Source organism: Equus przewalskii, chromosome X, assembly GCF_037783145.1.
Source record: "Equus przewalskii isolate Varuska chromosome X, EquPr2, whole genome shotgun sequence".
In the NCBI taxonomy this organism is placed as follows: Eukaryota; Metazoa; Chordata; class Mammalia; order Perissodactyla; family Equidae; genus Equus; species Equus przewalskii.
The window spans coordinates 402501-416764 of record NC_091863.1 but is presented as its reverse complement, the minus strand read 5'-3'; the positions used below and the strand labels follow the sequence as shown (position 1 = coordinate 416764).

Genomic DNA, 14264 nt, shown 5'->3' with positions numbered 1-14264 from the left:
AGACCACTCACCCCACGCCTCCATCTACACCGCAGACCACTCACCCCACGCCTCCATCTACGCCGCAGACCACTCACCCCACGCCTCCATCTACGCCGCAGACCATTCACCCCTGCTGGGAGGACGGCATCTTCCGGGAACAAAGCCTGTAGGCCCTGAGGCTGGTGGTAAACAGCTCAGGACCGAGTCCCAGAGTCTTAGCTTCCCATTGATGTCTCTGAGGGATTCAGGCTCTGCTTGATCAATCTGCTCCTCCAGGAAACACCACATTCCCCAGTTCCTAGAAAGCCTTGGGTTGTGGGACGGCTTCTGCCATCGGTCGGGGAGGGCTGCCTGCGTGGGGAGGACACTTTTCTTGGGTGAAATACCAACTTTCAAGGTAAAGAATTTCCGTGTCGGGAGACTGACGCCTGTTTTGGGGGTCCTGCCTCTTGGGTTGCGATGTCGACCCCTCAGATAAATTAAAATTAAAACGTAGTCCAAAGTGTGTTACGTGCCTTTCTGGGAAAAGGAATAGAAAACTCGATCCACTGGAGAGCATAAAACCGTTCCCTGTGGGGGTCAGACCCAAGGTCTGTGATTCCGGGAAGGAATATCTTGGAGACAAGTAGCCGACACCAAATCAGAAAGTGAACCGGGAAAGAAACCACAACCCATGACACTTTTTTTTTTTTCTGCTGAGGAAGATTAGCCCTGAGCTAACTGCTGCCAAACCTCCTCTTTTTTTTTTTTTTTTTTTTTTGCTGACGAAGACTGGCCCTGAGCTCACATCCGTGCCCATCTGCCTCTACTTTATATCTGGGACACCTACCACAGTGTGGCTTGCCAAGCGGTGTCATGTCCACACCCGAGATCCTAACTGGTGAACCCCGGGCTGCCGAGAAGTGGAACGTGCGCACTTAACCGCTGAGCCACCGGGCCGGCCCCATAACACGTTTTGAAATGCAGACACATTTCCAGGAGGCACCCACGCCGTCCGGATGGATGGCCAGTGATCGACCCTCGAGCTTGACGTGGCCGTGACAGCAAAGCCCGTGATGCGTCCCACAGACACCCCCACAACGCGGCCCCGGCCCAGCTCCCCCGCAGCCGATCCCAAACGTCCCGTGGCCACGACGACGGCATTCGCCACAAAAGGGAAGCAGGACACAGGGCAGCTGGGAGAGGACAGAGGCCGAGGGTTCGCTATTTTAACAAACAGGCAAATTCTCAAATGTACGATCTGTGGGTGAAGAGAATTGACTGAGTGGGTGGATATAGGTGGAGATATTCACGTGCATATTTATGTATCAAGAGATTTAAGGAGTGAGTTCACGCCCTTGTACAGGCTGCTGAGTCTAAACTCGGTAGGGCAGCCCGGCAGGCTGGAAACCCAGGCAGCATTTCGACGTTGTGACCTCGAGGCAGAATTGCTTTCTTGATCTGGAAACCTCAGTTTTGGCGACTGAGGCCGTCACCTGATTAGACGTGGCCCACCCACACCACGGAGCATGACCTGCTTTCCTGAAAGTCAGCTGGCTGTGGACGCCAAACACACACATGGTCGAGACGCTTCTGCAGCCACTGGCCCCTGACCCCTTCACGTCTGTCCCCCTCTGTGCCCATGTGGTCCAGCGCTTACCCCTCAGACCAGGGGACGCTTGGCATTGTCTGGGACATCTTTGGTTGTCACAAGTGTGGGGAGCTACTGGCACCTGGTGGATGGAGACCAGGGCTGCTGCCCCACATCCTACAGCACACACGACGGCCCAGCACAGAGAGTGGCCCACACCAAATGTCAGTGTGTGAGGTTGAGAAACTCTGGACCTTAGTGTGAAGGCTTAGTATCTATCTATCCATCTATGTATCATAGCTATCTGTCCATCCATCCATCTATCTGTCCATCTATCTATGTAGATATCATCTATCAGATCTGTCCATCATCTATCTATCTGTCCATACATCTACCTATCATCCATCCATCCATCCATCCATCCATCTATCCATCCATCCATCCATCCATCCATCCATCTATCCATCCATCCATCCATCCATCCATCCATCCATCCACCCAACCATCTATCTGTCCATCCATCCATCCATCCATCCATCCATCCATCTATCCATCCATCCATCCATCTATCCATCTATCCATCTATCCATCCATCTATCCATCCATCCATCCATCCATCCATCCATCCATCCATCCATCTATCCATCTATCCATCCATCCATCCATCTATCCATCTATCCATCCATCCATCTATCCATCCATCCATCCATCTATCCATCTATCCATCTATTGATCCACCTATCCATCCATCCATCCATTCATTCATTCATCCATTTATTCCTCCTGTCAACTTACAGGACTATACACTTCCTGTGTGTCAGCCGCAGGGTGGACCCCATGCTCCTGGGAGGTGTAGACCTAGACTCACAGAGTCCTACCATGTCCATCCTCATTACACCTTATATCTATTTATTTGTTAATTTATTGACTACTGTGTGACTTGTCGTTTCACTTCCGAGACTTTCTCAATTCACAAACGAAACAATTTCCTTCAGTCAAAACGGATCTCATGAGTCCAGGAGAAGCCGGGGGGAACCCATCTAGATCTTTCATTTGTTTGCCCAGGTCATTGGTCACCACGTGTACCCCATCCTGGCACTTCTGTGAGAAGCAAGTCTGGGTTCGGGGGGTGGCGTGAGGAAGCCGGGAAGCTCTCACGGACGACAGGAGCATCGACTCGTCTCCGCCTCTCGTTTCTAGGACTCGGTGGCTTATTCAGGGAACCTGAGTCAGCAGACGCAGTCCCTCGCCCTCAACGTTGTCATTATTTGGCTGAGACCAAACCACGCACTTACGGAGCGCTGTTCTCTTTGGGCTGTGACTTCAGCACTGGACACAGGTCCAACCGACCTTGGACAACGTCCATCGTTTTTTTTTTTTTTTTGCCCATCTTGCTGACTCATTCGATGCGTCCGCTGTTATGAAACAGGAACAACACAAGATGGGTCTGTGGTTTGGATCAGAGATGACGGAGAAAAGGACCCAGGACCGACTGTTATGTGTCATCCTCGTTAGAGACGACGATGTCTTCAGGATCACGTGGAATCAGTTTCCAGCCCGGGGTCCAGAAGGGAGGGGAGCCCTGCCCGCCCCCGTTTTATTCCCACGTTAAGACGAGGGCCGGGGAGTGGAAGAACGTTGGGCGTCTTTGGTCCTCCCGAAGGGCTAATGCTCCTCATTTCTCCGACCCGATTAGCTGTGATAATCCATTTTAGGGAACCACACATGTTTCCCGTCCCATAAAAGACTCATCTCACCGAATCCTCATTCCTAGGCTGCGCCGTCTTCTCTGACCTCCAGGGGGCCTCTCTGGCCATCTCATCGTCTTCCTTTTCTATAAAAATCCTACAAAGGAAGTTCCCACAAGGTGAGACCCCCACCCTGGAGAAGAACCAGGACGTCGAGTGTCCCTGGGCGGCCGGGAGGGGCAGGGAAGGTGGGAGGAAGACGAAGGATAAGTCTCCCCCATCCAAGGGAAAGTTTGGGCGATTCCGGACACATTTTGGTTGTCACGACCTGGTGGTGGAGAGCTCCTGGCATCCGGGGCGCGGAGACCAGAGATGCTGGTCATTGGCCCACAGTGCACAGGACGGCCCAACACAGAGTGGTCATCCCAGGTCCACAGACGCAAGGGTGAGGAATCCTGAACGTCAGCATGAGAAGTTCTGTCTGTGTCACTATATCAATCTATGTAGTTATCAATCATCCATGGGTGTGTGTATATATGTATGTGTTATCCATCATCCATCCATCTGTCTATCCATCCATCTATCCATCCATCCATCCATCCATCCATCTATCCATCTATCCATCCATCCATCCATCCATCCATTCATCCATCCATCCATCTATCTATCTATCTATCTATCTATCTATCTATCTATCTATCTATTTATCTATCATCTATCACACGAGGTTGTGCGCGTCCTGATCACCGCGTGGTAGACAGAATAACAGCCCCGACGGCGTCCACATCCTGATTGTAGAACCTATGAAAATGTCTCCTCACCTGGGAGAAGAGCTTGGCCTCTGTGATCACGAATGTCGAGCTGCGGACATTGTCCTGAATTATCCAGGTGGGTGGGCACAGGAGCCCTCACTGATCAGAGGGTCCGAGTCAGAGGAGGATGTGTGACCTTAGAAGCAGAGGTTGGCCTGACGTGGGACCACGCGCCATGGGGTCGCCAGAAGCTTCCAGAAGCTGAAAAGACAAGAGCACAGATTCTCCCCCGGAACCCTCAGGAGCATCGCAGCCCCTCGACCCCCGGATTACAACCCAGGGGGACGAGTGTTGGACTTCTCCTTCCAGCAGGACGCCCGGGATGAAGGTGTCTCTGGTCCGTGGCCATGAAGACCTGCGCCCACTGCGCTTCATAAGCCACTTGACCAGCTCCCTTTCAGCTACCCCGAAACTCATTTTTACCTCTAAACCGCAATTATTTGCATTTTTTTGCTCATCTCCCACGGCTCCCTCATTCTCTCAGTGGACGTGGCTGCAGGTGCTTCGCCGCCGTGACGGCCCATGTACAGTTGTCAGTGTCGCTCATGTCGTCAGTGAGCGTGGCTGGGCGTCCACTCCCGGGATCCCATTCACAGGCAGGAGGCGTGGACGTAAATTGTCCGCTGATGGTCCCTCAGCCGCCAGTGTCTCTGGTCAGTTCTGAAAAAATGCTTCTCCGCCTGGACTCTGAACGTCCCCAAACGGTGTCCGTTGTGGCCGCCACGCCCCCTCCCTTTTGGCTCCAAATCGCTAAAATCTGTCCGTCAGCCGGTCCCAGCCGTCCAGGAGACCCCACCGGGCAGCCGACCCCAGACCCCACCAGAGGGCCCTCCCTCTCCGCGCCCGTTCCCCGTCCCCCGGGCCCAGCAGAGGCTGCGAAGGTGACCTTTTGCTTTTTTTTCTTTTTCTTTTTAATTTTTTTATGAATCATCTTTGAAAGTCAAGCCTGACTTCTACTTCCTGGAGTCATTTCCTCAGCGGCTTTTTTTTTTTTTTTTTTTTTTTTGCCTTTTAAAGATGGGGTGGCCTCTGCGCATTAATCATGAACCGAAACCCCCCACCCCCCCGGCCAGCTGCAGCTGGCTTCTGACTTGCTCCTGGTTCTCGGCGGCATGAGGGGACCCTTCCTGCCCTGGGCGGCCGGGGCCGTGCTGGTCCTGGGATCCTGGATGGCTCGGGGGGCGGCCACGGGACCAGGTAAGCCCCGTGCCCGGGGGTGCGTCCACACTCGCGCTTGCAACATCCTTTATTTTAACTAAATCTGCTTTTTTGGGATTTTTTTTTTTTGGAGGGGGTGGGGTGTCGGGTCTTCTTTGCAATGGCAACATTTTCTTCCTAAAACTGACAAGGAGCTCGCCGCTGGCTTTGCTGGTGAGAAAGGGGCCCTGGTTGGGTGCGTTCGGCATTCGTCTCGGATTCGCAAAAAAAAAAAAAAAAAATCTGAAAAGGTTGCTTGTCGGTTCTGGGGCAATTTGCACAGATTCGCGGCCAGGCTGTGCGCTTGGTTAGAAAGCAGAAGGCAGATGGGGGGGGGGACCCCAGGCCCCCGGGGACCCCGTGGGCTGCAGGCTCCGGGGTGCAAATTGCATTTATTTCCAGCGGACGCAGCCGGGAGCCCGATGGGGGGGTCTCCCAGGGGGGCTGCAGCTGCCGGGAGTGACCCCGTGGTCATTCGCGAGGTCTACGCAACCCCCGCCCGTTAGCACATCCTCAGACGGGGCCCTGGGTCACTTGAGCTCCCGGGAGACCCATTTCTTACCCTTGACCCTCCCTGGGACGCCACCCCCCCATCCCCCCCGGCATGCATTTCGAAGGAGGAGCACGCAATTTTAGGATTAATCCACCCGGGGGGACGGCGTAGACGCGGGTGGGGGCCCCTCCGAGGCCGTTTCTTTCCATCGGAGGCCGTTTGAGGGTTCAGACGGGGGTGGAACGAGGATGCTCGACCCCCAAATGGAGGGCGGGCTGGGGCCCACTGAGGCAGGACGGGGAGCGGGGAGGAGAAGGAGCTCGTGCGCAAGCGCGTGGGCGGCCGGGGGGGCTCAAGGAAAGGCTGAGGGATGATGGGAGGCAAGGGGGTCCCCCAACACCCCGGCCAAGGGCGTCTTCCATGCTCAGTGGACTCCCCGAGGCGGTTTCGTCGCTGTGCGGGCGAGAATCTCGCTTTACGACGTGAGGCGGGGCGGGGGGCGCAGGAGCGAGGACCGGGGACCCCCGGCGGATGGAGACGGACCCCGCGGCCCGTGATTGACAGGAGCCGCTGGGAGGACCCCGCGCGCCTCCTAACGCCCGGTGGGTCCGCAAACGCGGACAGGTGTCATGATGCAGCCAGAGGCGCACCCCCAACGGAGAGGGGGTTCGGGCTGCATTAGGGCGGGAGGTGTGCTGGGGGGTGGTGACGACCCCCCGTGACCCTAAAAGTGCTCCTGGGGCGGGGGGAGGAGAAGGCTCCCGGGTCTGCGCCCTGGGGGGCTCCTGATGGTGCCAAGTGGACGCAGAAGTGGGTTGCAGGTGGGGGTCGCTCAAGGTGACCGCCTGGGTGGGAGGCGTTGGTGGGACCCCACATGCCCCCCGTATGCCTCCCGCCCGCATGTCCCTGATTTGGAGACTGTGGGGGGGACCCAGAAAGGGGACCAGGCCGACCTCGCATCCGAGACACTGCGGGACCCTTCTTTCCTTTGTCATCGTCAAAGCCACTTAAATAAAGCGGCTTGTTCCAAGGGGATGGGAAGTGCCCTGAGCGTTTTGCACGGTCTCATCGAACTTCTGGGATTTCCCGAGTGGGTCACCGCTTGGATCTGACCTTACCCGCCACCCCCCTCAAAAATACCCCCTAACCGAGCTCGCCGGGCAGCCTCTATAAAGTCAGGAGGAAGTTCTGGGTGTGGAAAGGCTGCTGTGCATCTGGGAGGCCCGCCGTCGGTCAATCTGTTCATCTCCAGATTTCCTGCCAGACTTGGTGTTTTTCTGAGAAAAAAAAAAAAAAAAAAGGAGAGTTCCAGAATCAGAAGCCGCTTGACAAAAGCCCCCGGGGGTTTTTTCACGCCTGTCTGGAGCCAGGCGATCGATGGGGAGCATGGATTCCGGGTTGTGTCCACACCCCACCCCCTCGGGGGTCCCCGCTTGACCCGGTGGGAGAGGAGAATCTGGATTGCATGTGGGGAGAGTCCACAGAAGCGAATGGGGGCAAGAAAGGGGGAGGTGACTTTTGGGGTGACTGTTTTCTTGGGGTTTAATTCACCCCTTTAATGTGTGCAATTCAGCGCTTTTTAGGATATTCACGGGTCTGGACAACCGTCACCACAGGCGAGTTTTAGACATTTCCAGCCCCCCAAAAGGAGACCCCAAACCCATCAGCATTCGGTCCCCGTTCTCTGTGCCTCCAGCCTCCAGCAACGACCAATCCACTTTCTGTCTGTGGACTGGCCTGTTCTGGACGTTTCCTGTTAATGGGACCATGTGCTGTGTGTCCTTTTGTGTCCGGGTCTCTCTCTGAGCACCGTGCGTTCAAGGTCCGTCCATGTTGTAGCTGTGTCAGGGCTTTGCTCCTTTTCATGGCTGCATAATATTCCACTCTATGGATGGACCGCTCATCAAGCCATGCTGAGGCGGCGTCCCACATACAAGAACTAGAAAGACCTACAAGCAGAATATACAACCATGCCCTGGGGCTTTGGGGAGAAAAGAAAAAAAGAGGAAGATTGGCCATGGATGTTACCACAGGGTCAATCTTCCTCACCAAAAAAAAGAGGAGGATTGGCAATAGACATTAGCACAGGGCCAATCTTCCTCACCAAAAAAAAAAAAAAACCCAGGAGGATTGGCAATAGATGTTAGCTCAGGGCCAATCTTCCTCACGAAAAAGAAGAGGAGGATTGGCAATAGATGTTAACTCAGGGCCAATCTTCCTCACCAAAAAGAAGAGGAGGATTGGAAACACATGTTAGCACAGGGCCAATCTTCCTCACCAAAAAAAGAGGAGGACTGGCAACAGATGTTAGCACAAGGCCAATCTTCCTCACCAAAAAAAAGGAGGAGGATTGGCAATAGATGTTAGCTCAGGGCCAATCTTCCTCACCAAAAAAGCTAAAAAAAAGAAAAAAAAGAAAAGAGAAAAGCACTGTTGACGGAGAGTGGACATCAGTACCCAAGAGACCTCTCTCTCTCTGCACAGACAATTTTTGTCACCACGGCCGCCTCGGTTACAGGTTCTCCACCCAATTTTGCAGTCTATGCCCTCGCCTCTTAAAATTTCCAGACGAGTTCGTAACATCCAGGAAAATTATCAGGTGGTTTCGGAGCGACACACGTGGGAGAAACGCCGTCCTGGCGGCACCGACTTCGTTTTCCTCGACCGGCCGACGTCCAAAGGTGGGGACGGCGACACAGCAAGACCCTTTTCTAGAGCCGAGGGGGTCCAGCCCATCGCCCGCGCGTCCTCAAGACGAACAGCAACCACTCCCCAGGGGAGGACGTCCCAGCGCCATTTGGCACACGCAGTCCTTCCTGTGCCCCCCGTAATTGGACTGACGATTTGTGTCGCCCGGTTGGCTTTTTCCAGCAGAAAAATAAAGCCCTATCTTAACAGCAGGAGGTGTTTCTACTCTTTTGTTTTGTTTTGTTTTGTTTTTGAGGAAGATTGGCCCTGAGCTAACATCTGCTACTGCCAATCCTCCTCTTTTTTTTTTCTTTTTTTTTTTTGCTGAGGAAGACTGGCTCTGAGCTAACATGTGCTGCCAATCCTCCTCTTTTTTTTTTTTTTTTTGCTGAGGAAGATTAGCCCTGAGCTAACATCTGCTGTCGATCCTCCACTTTTTTTTTTTTTTTTTTTTGGCTGAGGAAGACTGGTCCTGAGCTCACATCCATGCCCATCTTCCTCTACTTTCTATGTAGGACACCTACCACAGCATGGCTTGATAAGTGGTGCCATGTCCACACCCGGGATCCAAACCGGTGAACCCCGGGCCGCCGGTCTACTCTTGAAGCCAGACTCTCACCCCGGCCCCGAAAATGGAAGACACCCCCAAGTGCTTTGGGAACACTTTGGGTTTTCCCCGCCGTCCGTTTGAAGGAGGTCTCGTCCACACCGCAAGGGGCCGGACCCCCAACCCCACCCTGTCACCCGGGCTCGGCGGGAACGGCCAGGTGCATCCCCGACAGGTGCCAAGGACCAGCGGACACGAGCGGCTTTCTTCTTTCTCCTCCTCAAGGCTGAGCGACCGGCTTGAGTCGCCCCGTGGGGCCGACCTTGAACCGCAGAAAACACTTCTGCTTTCCTGCTGGAAGACCAGGGGGTGACATTTTCTTTGTGATCCACCTCCCTCCCCTTTTCGGAGCCGGGATGGCCTTTCCCCCCGAAGCCGCGTGGCCCCAAGTTCCCCTTCCAAAGGTCAGGGATTTCCAGAGGCCGGAACGTCCTGCTCCTTGTGTCCAGTCTCCATTTCTGGAGCCTGAGGATCCAGTTCGAGAAGATCTGTTGTCAGTCAGTGAACCCAGGAACGGGCGGGCGGAGAGCAGAAATGTTCCGTACACTGTGGGCAAACGGACGGATTTCCGTAACGACTGAAAGTCGGTTTATTATCCTCCATGTCCCGTCCATGCCTCAACGTTGGGATAGACCCGGATCCCCATTACGGGATTTTCCACAGAGACCTCAACGCCTGCTTCCTTTTCTTTCCCGTCCCAATGCATCCCGTCCTCTTGTGAACGTCCTTCTCTGTGCTCAGCACGGGGCCGGGCCCCAAGGCCGGGGGTGAGTGACTCGGGGAGTCAACTAGCTCGGAAAAAGCTGTTCTACGACGAGAATAGAACCCGGACCCGCAACCCACAACGACCCCCTGGATGCGGAACTGACAACTTCCCTAATTTCTGTTCCGGCTTCCAACTCGGGGCCGACCAGCGATGGTCGAAAAGCTCCCGTCTCGAAAGCCACGGGGCATCTGGGTTCCAGTTCCCCGAATCCAGCTTCCCTGGTGTCCAAAACCCCCATCAGGGCCCAGCGGAGCCCCTCGGACAAGCTCTCCTTGGGGCGACCCTGGTTCATGTCCGCAGTGTAGACAGTCAGCGGTCGGTGGGATCAGAAAAGGGAAGGAGGATGTTGAGAACCCTAAGATGGATTTTGGAAAAAGGGTTGAATTGGGTTGTTGAGGGGCCGTGATGGGGGGACCGGGTGAATTCTAGACCATGAGGTGGGGTGTGAGTCCATGGACGCCCAGTACGCCGAGTCCTCCAGGCCTGAGACCTGTCAGGGGCTGCCTCAAGGGACGGGGCTGCACCCAGCACTGAACGTGGCGGGTGAGGCCCCGACCTGGGGGTGTCCAGCCCCTCCGATCAGGATGTGTGGACACGTGTCTGTTCTCCTCCGACTGATCAACGTCCTGGTGGGTCCGAGACATGCGTCCATCCATCATCCACCATCCATCCATCATCCATCCATGATCCATCCATCCATCCATCCGTCTATCCATCCATCCATCCATCCATCCATCCATCCATCATCCATCCATGATCCATCCATCCATCCATCTATCCATCCATCCATCCATCCATCCATCATCCATCCATCCATCCATCCATCTATCCGTCTATCCATCCATCCATCCATCCACCCATCAATCCATCCATCTATCCATCCATCCATCCATCCATCTATCCATCCATCCATCCATCCATCCATCCATCATCCATCCATCTATCCATCCATCCATCCATCCATCTATCCATCCATCCATCCATCCATCCATCCATCTATCCATCCATGTATCCGTCCATCCATCCATCCATCTATCCATCTATCCATCCATCTATCCATCTATCCATCCATCCATCTATCCATCCATCCATCTATCCATCCATCCATCCATCCATCCATCATCCATCCATCCATCCATCCATCTATCCGTCTATCCATCCATCCATCCATCCACCCATCAATCCATCCATCTATCCATCCATCCATCCATCCATCTATCCATCCATCCATCCATCCATCCATCCATCATCCATCTATCCATCCATCCATCCATCCATCCATCCATCCATCCATCCATCTATCCATCCATCCATCCATCCATCTATCCATCCATCCATCCATCCATCCATCCATCTATCCATCCATCTATCCGTCCATCCATCCATCCATCCATCCATCCATCCATCCATCTATCCATCCATCCATCCATCCATCTATCCATCCATCCATCTATCCATCCATCCATCTATCCATCTATCTATCCATCCATCCATCTATCCATCCATCCATCCATCCATCCATCCATCCATCCATCCATCTATCCATCCATCCACCATCCATCCATCTATCCACATCCATCCATCCATCTATCAATCCATCCATCCATCCATCTATCCATCCATACATGTATCTATCCATCCATCCATCCATCCATCCATCCATCCATCTATCCATCCATCCATCCATCCATCCATCCATCCATCCATCTATCCATCCATCCATCCATCCATCCATCCATCCATCCATCCATCATCCATCCATCCATCATCCATCCATCCATCTATCCATCCATCCATCTATCCATCCATCCATCCATCCATCTATCCATCCATCTATCCATTTATCCATCCATCTATCCATCCATCCATCCATCCATCCATCCATCTATCCATTTATCCATCCATCTATCCATCCATCCATCCATCCATCTATCCATTTATCCATCCATCTATCCATCCATCATCCATCCATCCATCCATCCATCCATCCATCTATCCATCCATCCATCCATCCATCTATCCATCCATCTATCCATCCATCCATCCATCCATCCATCTATCCATCCATCTATCCATCCATCCATCCATCCACCATCCATCCATCATGCATCCATCCATCTATCCATCCATCCATCCATCCATCCATCCATCATCCATCCATCCATCCATCCATCCATCCATCCATCCATCTATCCATCCATCTATCCATCCATCCATCCATCTATCCATCCACCATCCATCCATCATGCATCCATCCATCTATCCATCCATCCATCCATCCATCCATCCATCATCCATCCATCCATCCATCTATCCATCCATCCATCCATCTATCCATCCATCCATCCATCCACCATCCATCCATCTATCCATCCATCCATCTATCCATGAATCCATCCATCAATCACCTATTTATCCATTAATAACCTATCTATCCACCATCTGTCCATCCGTGAACTTCTATTGTCCATCCATCCGTCCATCAGTCATCTGTTATCCCCATCTCTCTATCATGCCTCTACGTACGTATCCATCCATCCATGCATCCTCCACTATCTCTCTGTCTCTCTATGTATCTCTCCTCTCTCCATCCTCATCCTTCCACTTCTAACCCAGCACAGAGTTCGCTCTGACCGTCCCTATTTCCAAACCTGCAGCTCCCTCTCTGACAGCTGGAACCCCACGTCTCCTTCGCCCCCACATCACCCCTTACTTGCCCCAACCTCGAACACCCCTGCTCACTGCTTGGAGAACGACGAACCCAGAACTCTGCACAAATCCCGTCTTCTAAACCCTCGATAACTTTCAAGTCAAAGCCCGAAGGACTCCTGGGTCCTGGAGCTTTTCCTCCAGTCGTCGTGTGCGGTTTGTTGAGTGAAACAGTGACTTTGGTGCACGGGGGACGGTGTCCGGCGCCCACGATCGTGATGTCCTCAGACGCACGGTCGACACTCACTCTCTGCTCCTCGCACCCACCGCTGGTCACGACCTCTTGCAAACGCTTGAAGAAAGGCAGCTATGGGCGTGTTGTTGATCGCAACTCTGATGGTCATTGACCCGAAGGAACCCGTAGTTCTGGCTGACATGAATATTGACACGATTTTTGAGAAAATCTTGCTTTTATGTGTCCCTTTGAAGCCCCATCCCGTTCCCACGTCATTTTACAGATTCCCAACTCTGCTCAGCGTTGCCTCAGTTTGGCCTCGATTTCTCTTTTTTGACCCAGAAGGACCATTACAGGTTCAGATCATCAACTTCAACTTCAAAACCGTGCAGGTGACGTGGAACAGCAGCGGGAGCCCCGGGGTCAACCTGACTTTCTCCTACAGGTGAGCACCCTCTGGTGGGCGACACCAAGGCCCTGTGGTCACACCCTTCTTCTTCTGAGACGTCGGCCCCCCAGGTGGGGCTGGAAAGGGCGGATCTGAATGATCAGAATGCGCGAGTGTGAACAGGTGGGGTGTGTTCCAGCCTCAGTCCTCACCGCAACCCCAAATCTTGTCACCTGAGGATGACTGAGTCATGCTCGAAACCGCCTAGATTCTCGGCCCGATATTCGCGAAGTCCTTTCTCACCCCCGGGGCCCGTGTGCAAGGTCTCGGTGTCAATCTTTTGAACCCAGGTCACCAGGGGTGACCCGTTTGCCTCTTTTGGGCTTGTCAGTGTCGCCTTAAACCCTCAGAGTCATGAGTCCAAACGTGGGAAGAAGGGTTTTTCCAGTGAGTTTCATCTCGGTTCTGTGAACGGGAGGTGGGGGATGGGTGGTTGGTTGATCGCACACGAGATAAACCAGAAAGACCACAGAAGACGGAAACTCGACTGTGCATCCCCATTAAATTACTCCCTCAAATCAGGGCCTCATTACTCTACAGATCAAACTGCGGCCATGCAAGCGTCCTGGGGCCACCATAACAAAGGACCACAGGCCGGGCAGCCTAAAAACACAGAATCCACCCTCCCCCGTCCTGGAGCCCAGAGTCTGGGGTCAAGGGTCACAGGGCCGCGCTCCCTCCGGAGGCTCCAGGGGAGGGTCCCTCCTGCCTCTTCCAGCGTCCGGGGCTCCAGGGTCCCTGGGCTGGTGGCCGCCTCCCTCCCGTCTCTGCCTCCGTCCTCACGGGGCTGCTCCTCTGCGTCTGCGTCTCCTCTTCTGTCTCTGATGAGGACGCTGTCCTTGGATTCAGGGCCGCCTCCTCCAGGAAGCCCTCCTCTCCATCCTTGATTCAGAGCCGCCTCCTCCAGGAAGCCCTCCTCTCCATCCTTGATTCAGGGCCGCCTCCTCCAGGAAGCCCTCCTCTCCATCCTTGATTCAGGGCCGCCTCCTCCAGGAAGACCTCCTCTCCATCCTTGATTCAGGGCCGCCTCCTCTAGGAAGCCCTCCTCTCCATCCTTGGTTCAGGGCCGCCTCCTCCAGGAAGCCCTCCTGTCCATCCTTGATTCAGGGCCACCTCCTCCAGGAAGCCC

At 54.0% G+C, this 14264-nt stretch overlaps 1 protein-coding gene and 1 long non-coding RNA gene across 11 annotated transcripts in view; one reads left to right on the top strand and one right to left on the bottom strand.

Moving 5' to 3' along the window:
• Positions 1 to 2444: 2444 nt before the first annotated feature.
• Positions 2445 to 5223, bottom strand: LOC139080896 (uncharacterized). Its single transcript, XR_011535705.1, has 3 exons — positions 4476 to 5223; positions 4062 to 4253; positions 2445 to 3397 (listed from the first exon to the last, which is right to left on the bottom strand). It is a non-coding gene; the product is annotated as an uncharacterized lncRNA (long non-coding RNA).
• CRLF2 (cytokine receptor like factor 2) overlaps positions 5057 to 14264 on the top strand; it is a 17092-nt gene continuing 7884 nt past the window's right edge. For 6 of the 10 annotated variants that reach the window (XR_011535704.1, XR_011535700.1, XR_011535703.1 and 3 more), the window contains exon 1: positions 12696 to 13132. Coding sequence is in view for 5 of the 10 variants with exons in the window: in XM_070603457.1 (XP_070459558.1) it covers positions 12822 to 13132 (311 nt within the window). In the remaining 5 variants the exon portion in view is untranslated. Of the gene's footprint in view, positions 5250 to 12695; positions 13133 to 14264 lie in introns of those variants that run through there. The other 4 variants (XM_070603460.1, XM_070603459.1, XM_070603458.1 and 1 more) reach the window with 4 other exon arrangements.